Source organism: Nyctereutes procyonoides, unplaced genomic scaffold (genome assembly GCF_905146905.1).
Source record: "Nyctereutes procyonoides isolate TBG_1078 unplaced genomic scaffold, NYPRO_anot_genome, whole genome shotgun sequence".
Taxonomy (NCBI): domain Eukaryota; kingdom Metazoa; phylum Chordata; class Mammalia; order Carnivora; family Canidae; genus Nyctereutes; species Nyctereutes procyonoides.
In genome coordinates this window covers 42920782-42942881 of record NW_026575125.1, presented here as the reverse complement: position 1 = coordinate 42942881, position 22100 = coordinate 42920782, and the positions used below count along the sequence as shown (strand labels likewise).

Genomic DNA, 22100 nt, shown 5'->3' with positions numbered 1-22100 from the left:
TTACTCAGTTCATGGCCTGGGGGAGGGGCACAGCACAATTGCAGGAGATTTGTTTAGGAAACAAACATAGCTTTACTTTACCTGATAAGAGCCCGATGAGGAGCATCAACAACCAGCCAGAAAAAGCATCACTCACGCTGTGAATTAAGGCCCACATGGACTCTTTGCTTTTATTGGTAATCTAGGGAGAAATGAGGAAACACTGGGTACACTCTATACACACCTTTGCTTTTGCACTTGAAGATGCACAATAAAGAAACACAAAGGCAACTCTCTTCAGGAGGCAGAGAGACCAATTTAGAGTCACTTCTCAAATAATCTTGGGCTGAGCCAACCTCATCAAGAACTTGGGAGGTTTAGTGAGCTCCAACTTTATCCACAGTGTTGCCATGGCCACAGGTACCTTAGTTAGGGATTCCCCAACCAGCTGTGCTTATTTTGTGTTACCTCAATTTGTTTTGCTCTTTGCAGTGGTCTCTTTCTGCCCTAGACACCTGATACCTTAAGGATGGTCTCTTGACTCCCAGCAAATAGTCTGACTGTTCTCCCAATCACAAAACATGGGCATGTTTGAGTGGTGAAAGTACAATGTGAGGTTTCCTATCCAGGGTGGTGCTTCAGGTCAGGCAAGTTCCAAGACTTGCTCCCCACATTTGATCACAGATACTACGCGGTATCAGAAATGCATCTCCTTTATTTTCGAAAATCTTCTGGGAATATCTGAGGCTAATCGAAAGGGGTGGAAAGTCTGATTCACCTGACCTCTTTGGTGCCCACATTTCAAAACCAAGCATTCTGACAGTTCTGTCATTGGCACTTCCCCCTTCCCTGCACCTCTACTTCTCATCTTTGAAACTGTGACTTCATTACCCCAACTTCAGCTACCATGGCCTCACAAATCATGATAACTATAAACATTTTTAAAGCATTTTAATAATTCGTTTTGATCTATGACTTTAAAGTTTCCAGTTTTAGTGCTGAAAGATGAGGTAATGTTTTTCTGGGATAATATCTCCATTCTGATGATTAACAGTTAATGCAAAAAAACACTTGAACATTTGATGAACAAATTCTAATTGATTTTGGATTATTATTCATTGGCGTAATGTTTCGCAGTTGTGGCCACTTTCATATGGTGGGAAATATGCCCTTATCAGAACCCAGGTGACCTTCACAATGTAAATAACATGCTGAACATGCAACTGATGACAAATTGAGCTCCGAATTACAGATGGCAGAAATATTAAAGCTGGCCTGATGAGTTAATATGATAGAAGATGTGCAGGTGTTCCCATATAGCAGAAACTTTATGAAGAAACATAGTGTTTTGTAGCGATCCCCCTTTTCAGTTAGGACAGAAAACTCAGTGAGATTATCACAAATCCAAAGATTACAGAGGAATTTCCCAAAACCTGTACCTAGGGCGACCTGACTCCTAGGTTCAGGTGATCATAAGAAAACCAGCCAGGAGCCAGGAATGGCTTGGGAATAAAAACTGATCTGAACCTGACTATCAGGAGACTTGCCTGGCTCTGAGAGAAAGGAATCATAAACTCAGGAGAGAATGGGACGAACTCAAAAAACAAATTTTAAATTTGAACTCAAAGCAGAAATAGAAAGAAAAAAATAACCCCACCTCAGGTTGGTGGAAGAAATGTCTCACCAGAGGATCACCCATTGACCTTGGATTGCTGGGGCTCGGGCCCTACCTTTTGAAGTTCTTTGTGTGGCCCTGACATGAGCTAGAAATTGTGATCCCCTGACTTAAATGACACACAGCAACGAGTTAAAGGCAAACAACCTTGGCAAACTGCTTTAAGAAGTTTTCACCAGACTCTGGAAAGGGAAAAATGGGCGAAATTCTCTCACCAAAATCAAAAGAATCTGTGCCATAGCCATTAACACCAACTATTACCTGTAATATTAAATTTATGTCCTCAATTTGAATTTGATTGGTCTTATGGGTTTGAGTTGAATGCCTACATTTCCTTTTATGGTTGTACCAGAGTCATAATTCACATGGACTTTATCCCATATGCTTCAGTAAACACCAGGCTCTGAGATTTTTTTTCTTTTATTGACTTAAAAGAAGCCCCTTTTCAGGGCACCTAGGTGGCTCAGTGGTTGAGTGTCTGCCTTCAGCTCAGGTCATGATCCCAGGGTCCTGGGATTGAGTCCTGTATCAGGCTCCTTGCAGGTACCCTGCTTCTCCCTCTGCCTATGTCTCTGCCTCTCTCTGTTGTGTCTCTCATGAATAAATAAAATCTTTTAAGAAATTTAAAAAATAAAATCCTACATTGCCAGTAGACACCAGCTTCAGCCCCAGCCAGAGCTGAAGGAAAGCATATATATAAAGAATATGTATCTTCCACCTCTTCCCCTGCTATTTCCTGACACTTAACTCCTGTCCCATCTCTCAGCTTACCTCTCGGTGCCTATCCCGATCTCGAGACTTCTCTCTCACCCAGTCAATTGTATTGAAATCATCATAGGTCCCCACACCAGGGATCGGCTCCTCCAAGAAGTCCATCATCCTATTTGAAGAACCTATTCCTCCACCATTGTATGACTTGTCCTCTGTATTGAGCAGGAAACAGACATTAGTAACTCTAAACATTTTAATACCTCCTTTCTGAGTACCAAAAGGTGGGGCCTTAAACAATCAGATGATTACAGTTAGGGTGTGCTGATAAAGGATTGTAATAATTGGTGAGAATATCCATCACATTTAGAGGTTTCTGTGGTCTATGCACAAAATGATTAGTGCCTTAAGGCAGTATGAATGGACAGGGACAGATAAGCTGGACAGTGAAAAGGGAGAATTGACAGGAGTTGAAATGTAGGGATCCCTGGGTGGCGCAGCGGTTTGGCGCCTGCCTTTGGCCCAGGGCGTGATCCTGGAGACCCGGGATCGAGTCCCACATCGGGCTCCCAGTGCATGGAGCCTGCTTCTCCCTCTGCCTGTGTCTCTGCCTCTCTGTCTCTCTCTGTGTGACTATCATGAATAAATAAATAAAATCTTTAAAAAAAAGGAGTTGAAATGTAAAGGGAAAGGATTTATTAAAAAAAACACAGGAGTGCGGAGCAGCTTAGGTATTTCAGTTTCTGTTCTGGAAGGGAGACAAAAGGGTCAAAAGTCTTTGCAGACATATCACATCAGAAGCCATTTTGCATGTATAAGACAGTAGTAGTTCAATTCTAGGAGGTGGCTTTTGCCTGAATGCGAACTCCAAAGGAAGCATGTCAGCCTCTTCAAGAGTTAAGCTGGCTGGAATGTACATATTTCCCTTCGATAGGTGGAAGACTTTGATCCCTGATGTAATGGGTTTGTAGAAACTTTTACTATGTCAAAACAGTCTAAGACTTACAAGTAACCAGCACATGGTTTGGTGATGGAATGTCCCTCCCTGATCCTTCAATGGAAGAAACATATCCACTTGCCCAACCGCAATCCTTTACCTGCTTTGCTTTCAGAGCTTCTATTATAATTACTTATGCAAATGTTTTGTCTTCCTTTCTAGACCGGAAGCTGTTTGAGGGCAGCCCTATATCCTTGTTGCCTTCTCATGTCTAATACATATCCAAGATTCAATAAATATCAGCGGAATCAAAGTTTATTTGCCAAACAGTGGGGATGAGAAAGAAGTATTCAAATTCAGAAGCTGTACACACACAAGGTTACTTAGTATTGTTTGACACACTTGTTCAAAATATTTCCACCATCCTCTGGTAAAACAGTTTTTTTTCTCTATTAAACACAAAATGTAAAGTAGTATTCAGGAATTTATACAAATTCACACTGAGGAAAAATGCAAAGTAATGCTATCATTGAACACCACCAGTCAAAGATCATATTTGCAGCATCAACCTTAGCAGGGGCAACACTTTATCCAGGCTGTTTGGTGATGAATCCCTGTGCAGGGATGGCCAGAGTAGGCCTGAGCTGACACCCAGTTCCCCCATCTGCATCCCCATCTTCACTCTAAACACCCACAGACAACTTCAGCACTCTCATAGGGTAAGTGGGAATTAACACCCAAGCTGTACCTGATTTACAAACTGTCAGTCTTCCAAATACCTAATTCAGTGTGCCGTGCCGGCAATACACACACTTAAAAGGAAAAGCTCTGCAGAATCCAAATCATATTGAGGGTGGGGATGGGACTGGAGTGGAGGAGGGGAACAAGTTAATCTTAAAACCCCTAACCAAAGTCCTTTCCATATCTTCAAGCCTACCTGACTGTAAAATGGTTGGCTGCTGAATCACCAGCCCAGCATTTCCTATCATGTCAGTGGCATACTGATAAAGATTAATGCTGGTATGTTTGAGAGCTTGGAGGGAAACAGCCAGCTAGGAAATGAGGACAGAAAGAAAATAAAGTATGGTGAGAGGGACAAAAATAAAAAACAAAACAAAACAAAACCAAAAAAAAACAAGCCATTTCAATTCTCAAGACGAATGCTGACATGAACCCAGGACACCAAACAACCAGGAATTTACTTTTTAAAGCAGGTTAATGCTCCAAATGAATCTGCTCTGATTTAAGGGCTCTGCTTTCAGGAGAAATTGAGAGAGGATTTTGTAAAATTGATTTTTAAAAGCACTCCCTAGCTATCTAATGTTACACTCTATATCAAATGGGGCCCCCAGCTCTTAAGGACATTAAGACAAAATGAAGATCTGCAACAGCTTCCCAACAGGAAAGAAAGAATCCTATTACATCACCAGGTAACATGAGCACTGCATCATCCTTCTTTGTAGATAGTCTCCTGTTAGAAACGCAAATTGTCAGGCAGCTCTGAAAGAGCAGGCAGTGATTAGAAGCCGACAACAGACTGTTTGTGATTCTCCAGATCCCGGTCTCCCTGGGATCACACTTCAGTTCTTGACTGGGCTCAGGTCTGCTTACCTTCAATCACAGCCTTCTTTTTTTCTGCCTCAAGGAAGAAATAACCTTGGCAGCCCGCATTTGGTCATTAAGGTTGCGGAGCTTCTATGGAAGGAGCCCCGGTATTAACTGCTTGAGAAGGGCACTTGCTGCGTTCTCTGCCACCTAAAGCACCAGTGTTCCCGGCGGTCAGAATGTGATGTCACTGTTGGAGTCATGTGACCAGACCCTTGGACCAGCCTTGGAGAAAGGAAGATTTTTAACTGAGCACAGAAGCCTTAAAGATGTAGTCTCATCTAAACAAATGCCGTCAGGCTGGGGCAGTCGGGTCAGTTCACAAAACTGGGGTCTGGACAAGTTTCTGTCTTTAGACGTTATTTAGCAAAAAATCTGAGAAGGCAAGGCAGGAATATCTGAAAGCATTTAGAAGAGTTACAGGGGTCCTGGGTTAAAAAGGGAGAGAGTCAAATACAAAAAAAAAGGCTTTTTGAAGAAAATGATGCCCTGGAGAGTACAAACAGGGAGAGAATCTCAGACGTGCAATGCGGAGTGAAAATGCCAGATATGGGAGCACATAACACGGCTCTATCCATCTAAGTTCAAAACCAGGCAAACCTAAATCACACCGTTTTAGGATACAAATGTAAGCTCCTACATCACAGAGAGAAGCAAGAAAATGACAAAAAGAATGGTAGCTATCCAGAACAGGGCGGGGGAGTCACCGTCTGGATGGAGCACATGGTGAGGGCGGGGTTTCCAGAATGCTGGTAATTTTTCCTAATCTGAGCAGTGGTTACCTGAGCATTCATGTTAGAATCATTCCTTAAACTGCACACATATGTTCTGTGTCTTTCTGTGTCTACATCGTAATTAGAGAAAATTATGAAAAATGAAACTGAATGCAAACTCGGCTCTTTTACAGCACCTCGTAACTTAAAAACTCAGATTATCCTCAAGAAAATGAGCTGTTTAAAAAAAGAAAGAAAGAAAATGAGCTGTTTCTTAGTATGGGTTCTCTACCTGGAAAGCAACATCAAATATGATCTCACTAATCCAAACTGGGTAATACTAGCTATTTCAGCTGTGAAAATAAATTCACTATTACATTTGCATTATTTCAAAAGCTCCCCCTTCCCAGGCCCTATTCCTAAGGGTATTCTTCAGCAGGTCTTAATTAACTGTGCGATAAGGCCCATAGAGTAAAGGAGAATGAAATAGCCATCTCTTAACTTCTCAGTGAATCTGCAGGACAGCTGCTGTTAAACATTAATCCAGTCAGTGTGCTCCAATAATTAGACCTAAATGTAGGGCTCTGAAATGTTGTGGTCACTCTCACCGCTTGTTAGGGCCCCATGCATCCTGAAATGTTAATACAACAAAACCTTATCAAATGTTAGGGACTTCATGAAACCCGTATTCTTTTGTTTTTTTGTGGGATTTTTTTTTAAGATTTTACTTATCATTCATTCATGAGAGAGAGAGAGGCAGAGACAGAGGCAGAGGGAGAAGCAGGCTCCATACAGGGAGCCTGATGTGGGACTTGATCCTAGGACCGTGGGACCACAACTGCTGCTGAAGGCAGATGCTCAACCCCTGAGCCACCCAGGTGTCCCATAAACCTGTATTCTTTTGGTACAGTTCACCATTGTCATAACATCTCAGTCTCTTGATGAACTCAACTAGCACTCTCTTGATGAACTCAACTAGCACTAATGAGAAGAATTAAAATGAGGGACGCCTGGGTGGCTCAGGGGTTAAGAGTCTGCCTTCAACTCAGGGTGTGATCCTGGGGTCCTGGGATCAAGTCCTGCATCATGCTCCCCGCAGGGAGCCTGCTTCTCTCTCTGTGTCTCTCATGAATAAATAAATAAAATCTAAAAAAAAAAAAACAAAAACACTAGGTCTGGTAGCTACACTGCAGTCCTTGAGCTAAAAGGAGATTTAATTACAATTCCCTTTTCTGCCAAATTTGTAATCTCTAGCATATGTTCATTATACAGACCACCAGGTGTAGGTCAATTGATATTGAGAAAATAAGACAAAGAAATGCTAACCAATTTGTAAGGCAGCCTCTGATAAAAACCTGATAATACAATTAACATTTGGGAACAAGCAGAATTATCTTTCTGGAACACAGATATGATCAGATCACCTTCTGATTTCTAAAATATCACTTTCTGATTTCTAAAATGTCAGTGGCTCCCACAATGTTTTTTAATTTTAATTCCAGCATAGTCAACATACAGTGTCATATTCATTTTTAAAACTTTCACCATAGGAAGGCCATTTGGCACAAGTGCAGACTCGGAATTTTTAGCTATCCATCATAATTTTTAGAATAGGACAAATAAAATACTTAAGTGTATAATAATGATGACGACAATGATTTTACAACCACAAGAGGAATTAAATTGCACTCTTTCACGGAAGTACCTATATCTGACTGGATCATCGCTTAAACTGTGGGTCATATGCCACATACAACTGGTTTCTTTCCTTACCACTTTTTTTTTAACTTACTAGAAAGAAACAGTAAATTCTTAAAACTTAGTTGTCAAGAATGGCAGCAGAGATGATCCTCTTCGGGACTAACTACTGAGGTACAAAGAAAGTAACAAAATGCAAAAGGGCTTTTAAAAAAACAAAACAAAACTAAACAGTGTATTAAGATTTAAGCTTCTGGTGTGTAAATTCTCTGCCAAGAAAGGAAGAGTAAAATCAAACAAGGACCCTAAATGTCGGTGCTTCAGTGAGTCTAGATTTTTGCCTCCCTAACCAAAAAAAAGGTAAAACTTAACCCAAGTAAGTTTTTGAAGGCATAGTGTGCTCTAAGTTACATATAAAACAATTCAATACTCTAATAGGAAAATGATGAAAGTTAAAGTACAATTAGATCTCAATTTGAATAATTTTTTAAAAGCCCCTAATGGGTAATTTGCACTGTTTGAGTCTGGGCAAAATGTCCAGAAAACAAGTCAGAAAAAAGTCAACATTTAAACAGCTTTCCCAGTAGGTTACCCTTAGGTCTAACAACTAAACAATGGGTCTTTAGAAATGCACTGCTTGAATGAGGAGGCATATAAATGAATGCATGTAGCTCATTTCCTTTTATGGAAAACTACTTTCTAATTTTTCCCTAAAAATCACATGATGCTTGAAACTAGACAACCCCATAAAATATAGGAAAAAAAATCCAATTTGAGAGTAATGTTTATTTCAATCCCTAACCAAAAAGCCACTAGAAATTTACCCTGGAGGGCTAAACGGTAACTGATTAAGCAAACTTAGTTAAACACTAACAAAAACACAAGGGGAAAGAGAATAGAAAGAAACCTCATGCACAGACCCTGAAATAACTGCTTTAGTAATACGGCAGCTGCAGGATGGCTCACTTATTGGCAGCAGCCTAAAGAAAGAAAGGAATACTCAAAGCAATGGGGCAGGGCTCTTGATGGTGTGTATCACAGGACCTGAAAAGAGGCCCATTTTTAAAAATGTACTTCAGTTTTTACAGGAATATGTTGTATGTTTGCAAGGCTGAAATGACATCTACAAAAAATTCAACAGTCTACCTAGCGTACGTCAGCAGATACTCATCCTGTGGTTAATTGAATTTTCCCTTCATTCAACGGCAAGAACTAAGAGCCTACCTTATGCCATTTCTCACTTCCATACCTGCAGCCCCTTCCCTTTTTTTATTGGCTCGTCCATTCTAGATCTCCCAGAAAGTTAGGAACCCTTCCACATTCCATTTGTCTCTAGGTTTGAGACTACATTACAGTTGAAGCTTCAATACCTAGTCAACACTTTTAGGACCTTTCTATCAACTCGTCCCTCCAATTCACTTCTGTTTTTGCTTTCCCATTTACCTAAACCCCGTGGCTGAAAAGCGATTGTTGGGGAGTCGCTCTCCCATCTAAGCCCTGGATAGGATCACAAGGCCATGCTATGCTTTAATACACTATCTTAATTGAACTCCAATAAAAAAATAAATAAATTCCAAAAAATACACTATCTTAGTTTGGCCCCTGAGGACATGTGTTCATATTTCTTTTTTTAAAGATCTTTATTCATTCATATGAGAGAGAGAGAGACAGACAGACAGGCAGAGGTAGAAGCAGGCTCCATGCAAGGAGCCAGATGTAGGACTTGATCCTGGGACTCCAAGAGCACGCCCTGGGCTGAAGGTGGCGCTAAACCGCTGGGCCACCTGGGCTGCCCTGTGTTCATATTTCAAGGAGACTTTCCATTGACACACATCTGTACAGCCATACTATTTCTTAAATACTGAAAGACTTCCAGAGCTATAGATAACTACTTTCTTTCCCCCAGGACTCTTCTCCCTGCCAACCATCCCCTAGAAGCTCCTGAATGTTCCCCATGTTTTAGCAGCTAGAACATCAGGAGGTTCCAGAACACTGCCCAGTGCTGCATCTGACATCCGGTCTGACTGGTCAGTACCTGTATTGTTTTGCACACGTTTCATTTAAGGACTGACTGCTTTGGTTTCCGTTCATGGCAGGTTAAAACTTGCAGGTGTCTAAGAGGCAGGAAGGACAACAAAGAGGAAGCTCTCTATCCCAATTCTGCTGCAAACTAGACAAAATAAGAGGTAGTGAGAGATGCAGGTAATGGGACTGCAAAAACTGCAATGAATCTACTACATTAAGTTTGAGGATTCTGAGAAGTATCCAGGAAGACAGGGTATGGCAGAAAGGGATAGGGAAGACTTCAGAAACAAGGCAGAATCTAGATTCTAAGACCACCTTCAGACTCCCTGTTTCTCGATGGATACAGCTCTGTCCCCACCGGCCTGTAGACTTTTGCTTGATGGGGGACTTTTAGATTTCCTTCTCCCAGCATCTGCTCTCATCTGGAAGTTCCCAACCCAATTCAACTTTCACTAACCACTGGAGCCAGGGTGCTAACTACCAGAGTTATTACCAATGCTATGAGAAATAGAATGTGGATTGATGGCTTGGTATCTGCAGGCTCCAGCTGGACTAGGACACCACGAAAATCAATGGAGAACTGGATGTAGCGGGGCTAGATTTGACAAAGTTGCCAAGAGGGTTGGCCACATAAAGAAAACAATCCCTCAACTTCATGACTTGCTCTTCATTCCTTCCTTCTCAAATTTATACATTTATGGGACCAACGAAAGGATCAGGGAATGTAATGGGGGGGGGCACTAAAAAGCATTTAACATGCCACAGTGTTGGGAAACCTCCCTGGTTAGCACAGTCCTGGGTAATAACATGTAATCACTGTTTCAGAAGCTGCGGTTCTCCAGTTCTTCTGTACTAAGTCTGCATCAATTTCTCTCTATTAATCCCCAAAAGGAAGTTGGGGACACATGATGAGCAATTAGTCTTTGGCAGGGGCAGAAACTTCAAGAGGAAATCCCAATTAGGAAATTCTTCTTGGACTCATGGAAATGGTGTGATGTCAGGGTCAGAACTAACGAGTTATAGATATAAAACCTAGGGGTTGCTCTTAAAGAAACACGTGTAACACACCAATGTGTGCGTGTTGTTCATTGCAGCACTGTTAGTAGGAGCAAAAACCTGGAAACAATGAAAAGAGTCCAGGAATGAGGGAATAGCTCATGGGAAGAAGTAGACTGACATGTACTAAAATAGAAAAATCTCTCAAACACACTATGAAAAAAATCAAATTACAGAATAATAAGTAGAATGTTTTAAAAACTGTGTGTCTATGTGTTACCTGGATAGAAAAAGAATCCAAGGAGTCACATTGAATTATTTTTAGGGGCTATCTCTGGCGTGGGAAGTATGGGGAATGTCCTTCACATTTTATATACATGCGTATTATTTGAATCTTTAATAGTGATATGTATCTATGTGTTATGTACATAGTGGTCTAAAAAGGAAAATAATGACCAAAAAAAAGAGAGAGATAACACAGCTAGAAGAGTAGAGACAGGACATTTCAAAGGGCAGACCTTTCATTCTGAGCGGCAGATCACTGGAGTATTTAGAAACAAAGCAGGTAAATTTTCAGACAATACCAGGAGGAAAGCACTGGGAGTAAGATGGCTTACAAAGTTTTTAAATGAAAGTCAATGGAAAGAAAGTCTTTGCTATTGGCCCTATTGTCCAGGAGTGAGAAGGTACAGATTCTAAACCTAGCTCCACAAATCAGTAGTTGTATCACCTTGGGCAACTGCCTTAATCTCTGTGGGTTTCAGGTTCTCCATCTATAAAATGAGGGTGGAATAAACAAGTATGATTTTTAAGGTCCCTTCCACCTCTGATATTCTATAAGTTTAGTGATGATTTTTTTTAAATCACTCATACATTATGCTGAAGGACATGAGAGGACCTTAAGCTTTGAAAAATTCCAAATGGTATTTTGATTGCATAGTTATTTGAGAACACTCTGCTGGCAGGATCATAAAATGGCAGTACCAATCCTTAGAAAAGAAAAGCAAGACTCAGCTCTTTGGTGAAGCATACGACAACCTGAGGCTCAATGCTTCAGCCGTATGGCTCACTAGAGTTATACCAATATGGCCAGTGTCTGTGGAGTACCCACTAGCCGCAGACCTCAAAAACATCTAGCATGCGCTCCTGAAACGTTGCAGCAACCCTTTACCCCATGCTGTAAATTGGAACAAGGTAAGGTTAAAAATAATCCACTCTGGATTTACTGCCAAAGGGCCTCTATGGTTTTTTTTTTCCTTCAAGAGGGGACCACAGTGGTTCCACTAACTGATAAACAAATGGGGAGCTTCCAGATTCAGCTCTGACAAATGAAGAACTTAGGAGTTATTCTCATCCTTAACTACAAGAAAAAGCCAGACAAACTGAACAGTCAGTAACTTTTCATGGACCTACCTGAGGATTAAGGTTGCAGGGGAAACTGCCACACCTAAATCTGAAGAGACAAGGTTTATCCAAAAAGACAAAGACACAAGGAGGTCTGCTCACCTGAAGTAGAGACCAACGGAACCAGAAACTACTAGGGGACACTTGGATGGCACTGACGAAAGTGCTGAAGGCTGAGTGTAGACTTGCATGAGAGTGAGGAACTTCTGAGCCTTGCACTTCTGTGGCCTCTACCTCCAGGAACCATACCAAGTTCTCACAGTAGAGATAAGAGAAAGATCCCCTCCTGGCTCTGACGAGGGGAGGGGAAGAGTAATCATGTGAAATTCCCCAGAGCTTTCTCTATACCAAAGGCCTATGCTCCAGGGGGAAATACTTTGCCTGAGCCTTATCCCAGTTGGGGGAAGGGCATTCCTCTCACTCTAGCAGACACAGACACACACACCCCACCACCCCAGCCTTCTTGTCTCACCCAAAGGAAGAAAAAAAAAACATATTCAACAGGGGTCTGGGCTTCCAGGAGATGGACTGGGAATGCCATGATTGGAACATAAGTATGGGGAAGAACAAAAACCATACCACTGGACTAAACTGTGTGAGGGTCACAGCCACAAGACACAGGCCCAACAGACACTGACACTTAATGGAAGATTATAAAATGACCTGCTCCCACATACCTTACCACAACACCAAGGGAGCTCCAGTATAATGACAGTAGGTGGCAACTGAAAGAACTACAAGCCACAGAATCTCTCCCAACAAACTGCACTTAAAGGAAACTCAAAATCAGGCAGTGACACGAAAACAAGGACACTACAAAATTTTAACCCTCTGGTGCAGACAGTTACACCAAACATTAAACAGCCCAACTTCTAGCCACTCTACCATAAATTCATAAAGGAATGAAACTAGAAACCAGTAAGAAAAATAGCTGAAGGGGCACCTGAGTGGCTCAGTCAGTTAAGGCTCTGCCTTCAGCTCAGGTCATGATCTCAGAGCCCTGGAATTGATCCCATGTTGGGCTCCCTGCTCAGCAGGAGTCTGCTTCTCCCTCTCCTTCTGCCTCCTGCTCTGCCTGCTTGTTCTTGCTCAATTGACAGGGCGGGGGGCAGTGGCAAATACATACATACATACATACATACATACATACATAAGTAAATAAAATCTTTTTAAAACACAACTAAACATAGTCTTACCATACAATACAGCAATCACACACCTATACATTTACCCAACTGACTTGAAAACTTATGGTCTACACAAAAACCTACACACAGATGTCTATAGTAGCTTTGGTCATAGTTGCCAAAAGGTGAAGAATCCAAGATCTCCTTCAGTAGCTAGGTGAATGGATAGACAAACTGCCCTCTATCCAGACAATGGAATACTATTCAGCAATGAAAAGGAATGAGACATTAATACACACAAGGACATGGAGGAATCTTAAATTCATATTGCTAAGTGAAAGGAGCCAACCTGAGAGGCCTCTAGACTGCATGATTCCATTTACTGACATTCTGGAAAAGTCAAATTGATGGACATGAAAAACAGACTGTTAGTTGCCAGGGGCTCAGAAGGGAGGTGCCTGAAGAGGTAAAACATGGGGGATATTTTTTTTTAGTGCAGTGAAACTATTCTGCATGATACTGTAATAGTGGATACCTATCACGATGTGTTTGTCAAAATCCATATAATTTATTGCACAGTGGACCTTAATGTATGCAAAGATATTTTTAAGATGGAATGCAGAATGTGACAGAAGAAGCTATATTATAAATCTGTGAAACAGCCTCATGGAAGTAGGTAGAGAGGAAAAAGGTGCTGATTCAAGAAACTGGAACTGAGTGGAGTCTATACTATAAGACTAAAGGCAAAAGAAATTGTGCTTAAGTACTATATTCTAGTTGACAAAGTAGTTTCCCATGGAAGTTAAAGGGTAATAATTTGAAACCACCATCCATGCACATTGGAAGTTAAATAATGGATGGTGGATGGTAGGAGCCAAGTTTCTCACTACCTGGAGTGGGAGGTTACAAATAAGCAAGGGGAGGAGGCTAGAATGACCCATGTGTTAATGGAGTAGAATTAGAGATATCCATATGATCTCATGTTTAGCTTAATGTAGACACAGATGGTTACATGTAGATAATATGTCTATTTATAGATATATATGTAGACATGGGTCAGTATACATGCATATATTTTTTTACTGAGTGGCTGAGAGAGCCTAAAGCATAATGCCCCATTAGAAATGAACACACCTACTGCCCATATCTTCATTTATAATAACATTTTCTACGAAAAGGAACCAGGGCTCCCCTTGGGAGAAATGGTACATTGTAGTGCCAGGAAAAAAATAAGTGCTCTAGAAAACCCCACAGTGACAGGGGTGTATCAAAGGGAAACAGAAAATTGAAAGAGCTCCAAATGGCCAAAACTGGAAAAATTTGAACAAAATAAAGTAGAAATGGATTATAACCCAAAGTTTAAACAAATGAGTCCCTGCTGACATAAATAAGTAGTTGAATAAATACATGGGAGAGAAGAGACAAATGTCCCATGCAGAACAATTCCAAATATTTTCTCAAGGAGGTGGAACATAACTCCCTAGTCTTAAGTGTGAGCTATACAGTGAGTTCCTTCCAAAGAGTACATTATGGAAAGGATGAAAAGTAAGTTACTTTACAGTGGAGAAAGCTGACAGACACTACCTCAGCCAGAAGATCAAGGTTAAAATCAGCAGCCTAAGTAATATCAACAATATACAGCCTGGATATGATATGATGAGAATGGTACTTTACTTCTACTCTTCCTCCCTAAAACCTATAACCCCAGTCTAATCATGAGATAAAAAAATCAGACAAATTCCAATTGAGGGACATTCTATAAAGTACCTGAGAGGTATTCAAAACTGTCAGCTGGTGCAGCCGCTATGGAAAACCGTATGGTGGTTCCTCAAAAAATTAAAAATAGAATTACCATACTATCTAGTAATTCCACTTCTGGGAACATAACCAAAGGAAATGAAAATGCTAACTCAAAAATACTAACTCCCATGTTCACTGCAGCATTATTTATAATAGCCAAGACATGGCAACAGCCTAAGTGTCCATCAATGATGAATGAATAAAGAAACCGTGGTATATACATATACAATGGAATATTATTCAGCTATTTTTAAAAATGAGGAAATCCTACATTTGTAACAGCATGGATAGACACTAGGAGCATTATTCTAAGTGAAATAAGTCAGAGAAAGACAAATACGTGTGAGCTCACATTATATGTGGAATCTGGAAAAAAAAAAAGAACTCCTAGAAAAAGAAATCAGATTTATGCTTACCAGAGGCAGGGGGTGGGAAGATGGAGAATTGGAGAAAGGTGTTCAAAAAGGTACAAACTTCCAGTTCCAAGATTAAAAAAAGCACTAGGGATAGAATGTACAACATGATGGGCTATAGTTAATAGTTAACACAGCTGTATGATATATAGGACAGTTGTTAAGAGAGTAAATCCTAAGAGTTCTCATTACAAGGAAAGGAACAATTTTTTTCTTTTGATTCTATCTCTATGAGATGATGGGTATTAACTAAACCTACTGTGGTAATCACTTCACAGTATTTATAAATCAAACCATCATGCTGTAAGCCTTAAACCTATACAATGATGTATATCAATTATTTCTAAATGAAACCAGGGGAGAAAAGAACACAGGTATGTAATGAAGTTTAAAAACTACTGAAACAAAAACCTGCCAAGGTCATCAAAAACAAAGTCAGTCTGAGAAACCATCATGGCAAAGAGGAGTTCCGGGGTGACACGGAGACTAAATGTCATGTGGTATCCTGGATAGGTAAAAACTAATTACATATGAATAAGGCATGTACTTTAAATAAGATAAAAATATAAATAGATGGGAAGAGATAAGAAAGCACGGATTCTAAAATCTGACCAGGTGTTTTCCTATCAAGTAACCTAAAGGAAGCCTTTAAAGCCTGTGGACATCATAATAAGCCTCATTTTGAGGGTTCAGCATATAAAACTGGTATGGTTTATGGCCCCAAAGAGCTTTTGATACAGGACACTATTTTTTTTTTCAAGCTCAAAAAGCAGCAGTAACAATTGCCATCCTCCCAGGCTAAGTATTTAAGGAAGTTTGAGTATGATGAGGGTGATGGGCTCTGAATTCCCTTTCCTTATCCTCCCTGTGCCATCCACACAATTGCTTGAGTCAACTGAAGCGCTAACAGGAACCCATGAGCTGGAGCCCAAGATGTTTTCCATTTCTCTCTGGAGGAATACTAGAAGCTTTCCTTGCAGCATGGCAGAACAAACACAACTGTTTCACAGCTTACTTGGTGGATTTCACACACTGTCATGTGTTCCATTTTCAAAGACATTCTTTCTTCCCTGGGACATTGGGAGGTTTGTTGAGGCTTGCGAGGGTGGTCTGGGCACGTTCTCCCGCACGAGGGAGACTCGGCCTGCTCTCCTACTCTGCCTGGGCTTTGAAGTCATCTGTGACTCTTCTAGTTTATTCCCCATATCTAATTAGTCCTATCAATCCCCCCTTTTGAAATTTCTCCAGAAGTGATTATCCCTTCCTCTCCATTCCTGTTGCCTTAATTCAGGCCTTTTGATCTTTTAACTAAACTATTTTTAAATAACAGTTTAACCAGTCTGCTAGTCTTTAACCCACTCTTCCCCTGACTCCATCCTCCATACAGCCATAAATTCCTGAAAAGACCAATCTGATCATATCATTCCTCTGCTTTTAAATCATTTTATAACTCCTTGGTTACAAGATAAGGTCCTGAAAGCATAGACAGCCTAGCTCTCACCCAGACTTCTAACTCGATCTCCTACCCTACCCCAGGCTATCCTTCCTCCTACTCCCACTGTCACCATCTCTGCCCCCAGGAGCCCCAGACCTCAGATGCACAGACTGTGCTGCCTGAGTAGAAAAGGCACTCTCATGCTCCTGTGTCTTTACCTGTGTTGCTCTCTCCTGCCAGGAAAGTTTCTTCACTCAAGAATCAGGAGTAGCAAGGCACTTGAGGTAGAAAGACAAGGAGGTGAGGGAAACAAGGGTGCTGATGAGTATTATTAAAACAGCACAATGCCATGTTTCTAATCTGGGTGCTCCATAAATACCGAATAACTAAACGGGTGAATGAATGAATTGCCAAACCATGATGTCCAGGCTGCAGAGGCAGGCAAGTAAGAACAGATGGGCCATAAGAACAGCTCTGAATTTTTCCTATTACACAAACTCTTTTTTCTGCTTCCCTCCCCCTTCCCTTCTTTGAGACCTCAATGTTTATGTTTCTTCTCATTTACACACTACTATAACACTACCACAGATGCATTTAACCATGCCATGCATAATTTATTTATTCATTCCTCATAAATCAATCCCTCTAGCCATCTGGAAAACAAGAACCACTTCTACTACCTTTCAAGCTCCTTTTAACTAATCTTTTTAGTACGTGCTATTGTGCCTGGTACAAAATGTAGTGTTTTATGCACAGCCGTACAAAATGTAGTGTTTTATGCACAGCTGCACCACCGATATCAAGGACTTTATGACCTTTTTTTCTGTTGTTGTGTACATTTCGGAAATCCTGTGTGAAAACATTAAATAAAGTACAAACAATTAAAAAGCAAAGCAAGAAAATTATATCACTACAGAGCATTGTAAATGGACTGAATTCTGTGTGCAATGCATAGAAAACAGCTTTGTTGTTTTATGGTCAAACCTCGTCATTCACATGCAGTCCTATAAAGGCAAGTGAAAAGTGGCAAAGGCCTATTAATGTAAGAACACATTCTACAATCACAAGCAATGTCTACATCTCGTCTGCCTTAGCTTTTGGGTGTATTAAATAGGAATAAGAGATACTCATACTTGGTTGCCTCCATTGCCTATTGAGAACAATGTGAACACAAAAAGTACTTTGGTGATATGGACACTGTATGACATCATTTTCGGTTAGAAGCAGTAATGATAACTAAGCTAAACTCTCTGGATTAGCCAGAAGGCTTATGAGCGGTGGTCAGTTTAAGTTTATGGATAGCCTATCTGGCTACTCCACCAGAGCCAGTAATTGTTCTAACCCATTCCCAAGGGTTCTGACTACGCATAAGTGGAAGTGATACACAAACACATGGCCCTTTCATAGAAGGAGGCAAATGTGAAAAATCACTAAATACCAAACCACGAGTACCTTTCTTTTATGAACTTTAAATTCAGAGGGTCTCTTCTACTGTTACTACCTTTGGGCGCCTCAACTAGACAATTTCTTCTGAACCTGTGGTTTTCATACTGGCTATGTTCTTCCCAAGTTGGTCACCTCCACAGAGAGGCCTTCCCTGACCTTTCTAACTTTCTAACCTTTCAAAAGTATTTTTCCTCAGTTATCCTGTATTGTCATTCACTCTATTTCCATCTTGGTAGTTATCATGATGGGTAAATAACTAACTAGTCTGTTTGTTTACTCATTTACCCAGCTAGATCTAAATTCCAGATCAACTTGGATCATACCTATGTTAATCCCACCACTGTATCAGTTCTACAACAATGCTTGCTTCATATCAGGTATTCAAAAAGTATTTGTTGAATGAATGGGTGAAGGAGCTTGTCCTCACAGACAAGGTTAATTCAAACTTGTTAGCATGACATTTAAGGCCCCAATTTATTTATTTGGGCTTGTATTCTGCCTTTTTATATCTCTGTATATTAGGCCTATTGATATCTCTGTAAAAGCTCACTTTCTGTCTGGAATGCTCTTCTTCCTACTAAATAACTTGTCGTTCAGACACACAGAGACAAATATAATGCTTCCTTTGCTAAGTTCTTATAAGAGTTATAACACTCATAATATAGGGTTATAACAGAAATAAAATAATAATAATAACAATGAGAGCCTAACATTTTATTGAGCAGTAACTTGATGCTGGGTAAAATTATAACCACTTTATGTTACTATTTCATTTAGTCCTGAAAATGACTCTAAGAATTAGGTATTATCATAAGTACTTAATGTTTGTTTAGCCAGCCAGAATCAACTTCATGAAGGCAGGGAGGGTACCTTAAAACCTTGCTAAATCCCAGAACCTAGCCAAATTTCTACAATATCATAAACCCCCAATACAAATTTGATAAATAATAAATTCTGACATAGTTTTTTGTTCTCTGACTCTATGTTGAGAATGGCAATCCCAATCAGTTAAAAACCAGACAGTACAAATTTAATATCAAAGTCCTTTCTAATTATAAGAAACTCAGAAGTCAGAAAAGAAATGGGTGACATATCTGGCTATGTATAAATTTATAATATTTGTAGATTTTTTAAAGTAAACAAGAACAACAGAGAAATGGCAAAAATACACTCCACCTACATTAGACAAAACATTAGTAGCAATAAATGAAAAGCCACTAGAAAAAGATAAGAAAAGATAAAAAAAAGATAAGAAAAGATAATCAGCCCAAGAGAAAAACAGGAACTTCACAGAAACAGGAAACTTCCAAAAAAAGAAATTTAAATGGTTAGTAAACATGCTCAACCTCATTAAACTAAAAAAGTTAAAATTAAAACAATGATGAGTATTTATTTATTTATTTTCCCTACCATAGGGTAAAGATGAAAAAATTCTAATATTCAGCACAAGAAAGGCTGTGAGAAAATAAGCACTCATATACTCATGCTACAGAAATGTTCTAATACACTTAAAAGATACACACGCACACACAAGGTTGATCATTGCAGCATTGTTTATAATAGCAAAAGACTGGAAACTGAAATGTACATCAGGAAACTTAGTTAAACAAACTATGGTATAGCTATACCATGAAATTATATGCAGTTATTGAAAAGAATGATGTTACTGGAAAACCGAATGATAGAGGAAATTCTTTTATAAATGTATTCCAGATAATAAAAACCCAATTATCAAAAAGGGAGAGGATTTGAACAAACACTTCATTGGAAAGGAAATAAGGTTGGCAAATAAGCACATGGAATGATGTTCAACATCATAAGGTATTAAGGAAATTAAATTAAAACCACGATGAGATAACACTACACGCCTATTAGAATGCCTAAAATAAAAATTACCGAAAATACCCAGAGCTGTTAAGGATAGGGAACAAGCAGAACTTCCATTCATAGCTAGTTCAGATGTAAAATGGTATAGCCACTCTGGAAAATGGTTTGGCAGTTTCTTATGAAGTTCCACATACATTTACCACACGACCCAGTGATCCCATTTCAGGCTATATATAGCAAGGAAAAAGGAATGAATGATCTGAATTCATCTCTAAGGCATTAGGCTGAGTGAATGAAGTCAGTCTCAAAGGTGACATACTATGTGATTCCATGCATATGACATCCCGGAAAAGAAAAAAATACAAGGACAGAGAATAGATCAGTGGTTACCAGGGGCTGGGGTGGAGGAGATATGGCTGCAAAGAGATATAGCAAGAGGGAACTCTTTGGGTTGTTGAACTGTTCTGGATCCTGTCAGTGGAGGTGGTTACAAAAGTTTCTGCATGTGTTAGGACTCCTAAGATTGCACCAGAAAATAAATGAATTTTACTGTGTATACATTAAAAAATAATTTTTAGAAAGACAAACTGTCATCAACAGTAATGCTACCTTGTATTTCTCCATCTAAGGGAGGAACATCATCTCTCATGGAAAAATCCATAGCTGTCCCTGGTATGTCCATCAAGTCTTCATCACTGGAGCTGCTCCGGAAGCTATTGAGACTCCCCTGCTGAAAGCCTCTTTTATCCATGGCTCCTGTGCAGAAAGAAAAACAGGAGGCTTATCACAGTGACCTTCAAGCTCCTTACCACTATCTTTTTTTTTATTGTGGTAAATACACATAAAATTTACCATTTCAACCATTCTAAACTAGACAATTCAGTAGCATTAAGTTCATTTACAATGTTTTGTACTTATCATCACTCTCCATTTCCAGAAATTTGTCATCATTCCAAAACAGAAACTCCAGACCCATAAACAAAACTCCCCACTATCCCCAGCCCCTTATAACTGCTATTCTCTGTCTCCAGGATTTGCCAATTCCAGACATTGCATATAAATATAATCATACAATATGTGGCCTTTGGTGTCTGGCTTCTTTCATATCTCATAATGTTTTCAAGGCTCATCCATGTTCTGGCATGTACCAGTACTTCATTCCATTTTCAGACTGAAAAATACCCATTGTATAGATAGACCACATTTTGTTTATTCATGTATCAGTTGATGGACATTTTGGTGGTTTTCACCTTTTGGGTTACTACTGATTCTATTTTCTATTATTGAAGTATAGTTGACATACATTATATTACTTTCAGGTGCACGACACAGTGATTCAAAAATTCTATACATTACTCAGTGATCACCACGATAAGTGTAGTCACCATCTGTCACCATAAAATGTTATTACAATATTATTGACTATATTACCTATGCGGTACTTTCTATCTCTGTGACTTATTTACTTTATAAATGGAAGTTCCTGCCTCTTCGTCCCCTTCATCTATTTCACTCATTCCTCACCCACCTCCCCTCTGGCAACCACCTATTCTCATAATTTGAGTCTGTTTCTTTGTTCATATTTGTTTTTTTATATTCCACATATAAGACAAATAATATGGTATTTGTCTTTCTCTGTCAGACTTATTTCACTTAGAATACCCTCTAGGTCTGAGTAACATTCCACTGTGTATATATACCACATCTTCTTTATCCATTCATCTACCAATGGACACTTGGGTTGCTTCTATATCTTAGCTATTGTAAATAATACTGTAATAAACATAGGGGTACATATGTTTTTCAAATTAGTGTTTTCAAATTTTCTTGAAGTAGATACCCAGTCATGGAGTTACTGGATCACATGTTATTCCTATGTTTAACTAAAGAACCCCCACACTGTTTTCCACAGTGGTTGCACCAATTTACATTCCCACCAACAGTACACAAGAGTAATCTTCTCTCCACATCCTCACCCACACTTGTTATTTCTTCTCTTTTTGATACTAACCATTCTGAGTGGGGGTGAGGTGGTACCTCATTGTGGTTTTGCTTCGCATTTCCCTGATGATTAGTGATATTGAGCATCTTTTCATGTCTGTTGGCCATCTGTATGTCTTCTTTGGAAAAATATCTATTCAGGGTTACTGCTTATTCTTAGGTCTTCTTTCATGTTCTTACTTGGACAATACAGATATGCAAACTACTTAGTACGTTTAGTTTCCCTTCAGATGGAATGTGCCTCTACCTTACCATGTAGTTAACAGCAGTTTTTTGAGAATCATGCAAATGAGCAAACCAAATGAGGGCAT

The 22100-nt window shown here is 39.7% G+C and overlaps 1 protein-coding gene across 3 annotated transcripts in view; it reads right to left on the bottom strand.

Moving 5' to 3' along the window:
- The window catches only part of CLCN5 (chloride voltage-gated channel 5), a 152948-nt gene that overhangs the window by 24407 nt on the left and 106441 nt on the right, over window positions 1–22100 (bottom strand). For 2 of the 3 annotated variants that reach the window (XM_055337977.1, XM_055337978.1), the window contains 3 exons: window positions 20398–20544; window positions 2426–2577; window positions 82–181 (listed from right to left, as the gene is read on the bottom strand). In XM_055337977.1, coding sequence (XP_055193952.1) covers window positions 82–181; window positions 2426–2577; window positions 20398–20544 — 399 coding nt within the window. Of the gene's footprint in view, window positions 1–81; window positions 182–2425; window positions 2578–4910; window positions 5079–20397; window positions 20545–22100 lie in introns of those variants that run through there. The other variant, XM_055337980.1, reaches the window with a different exon arrangement.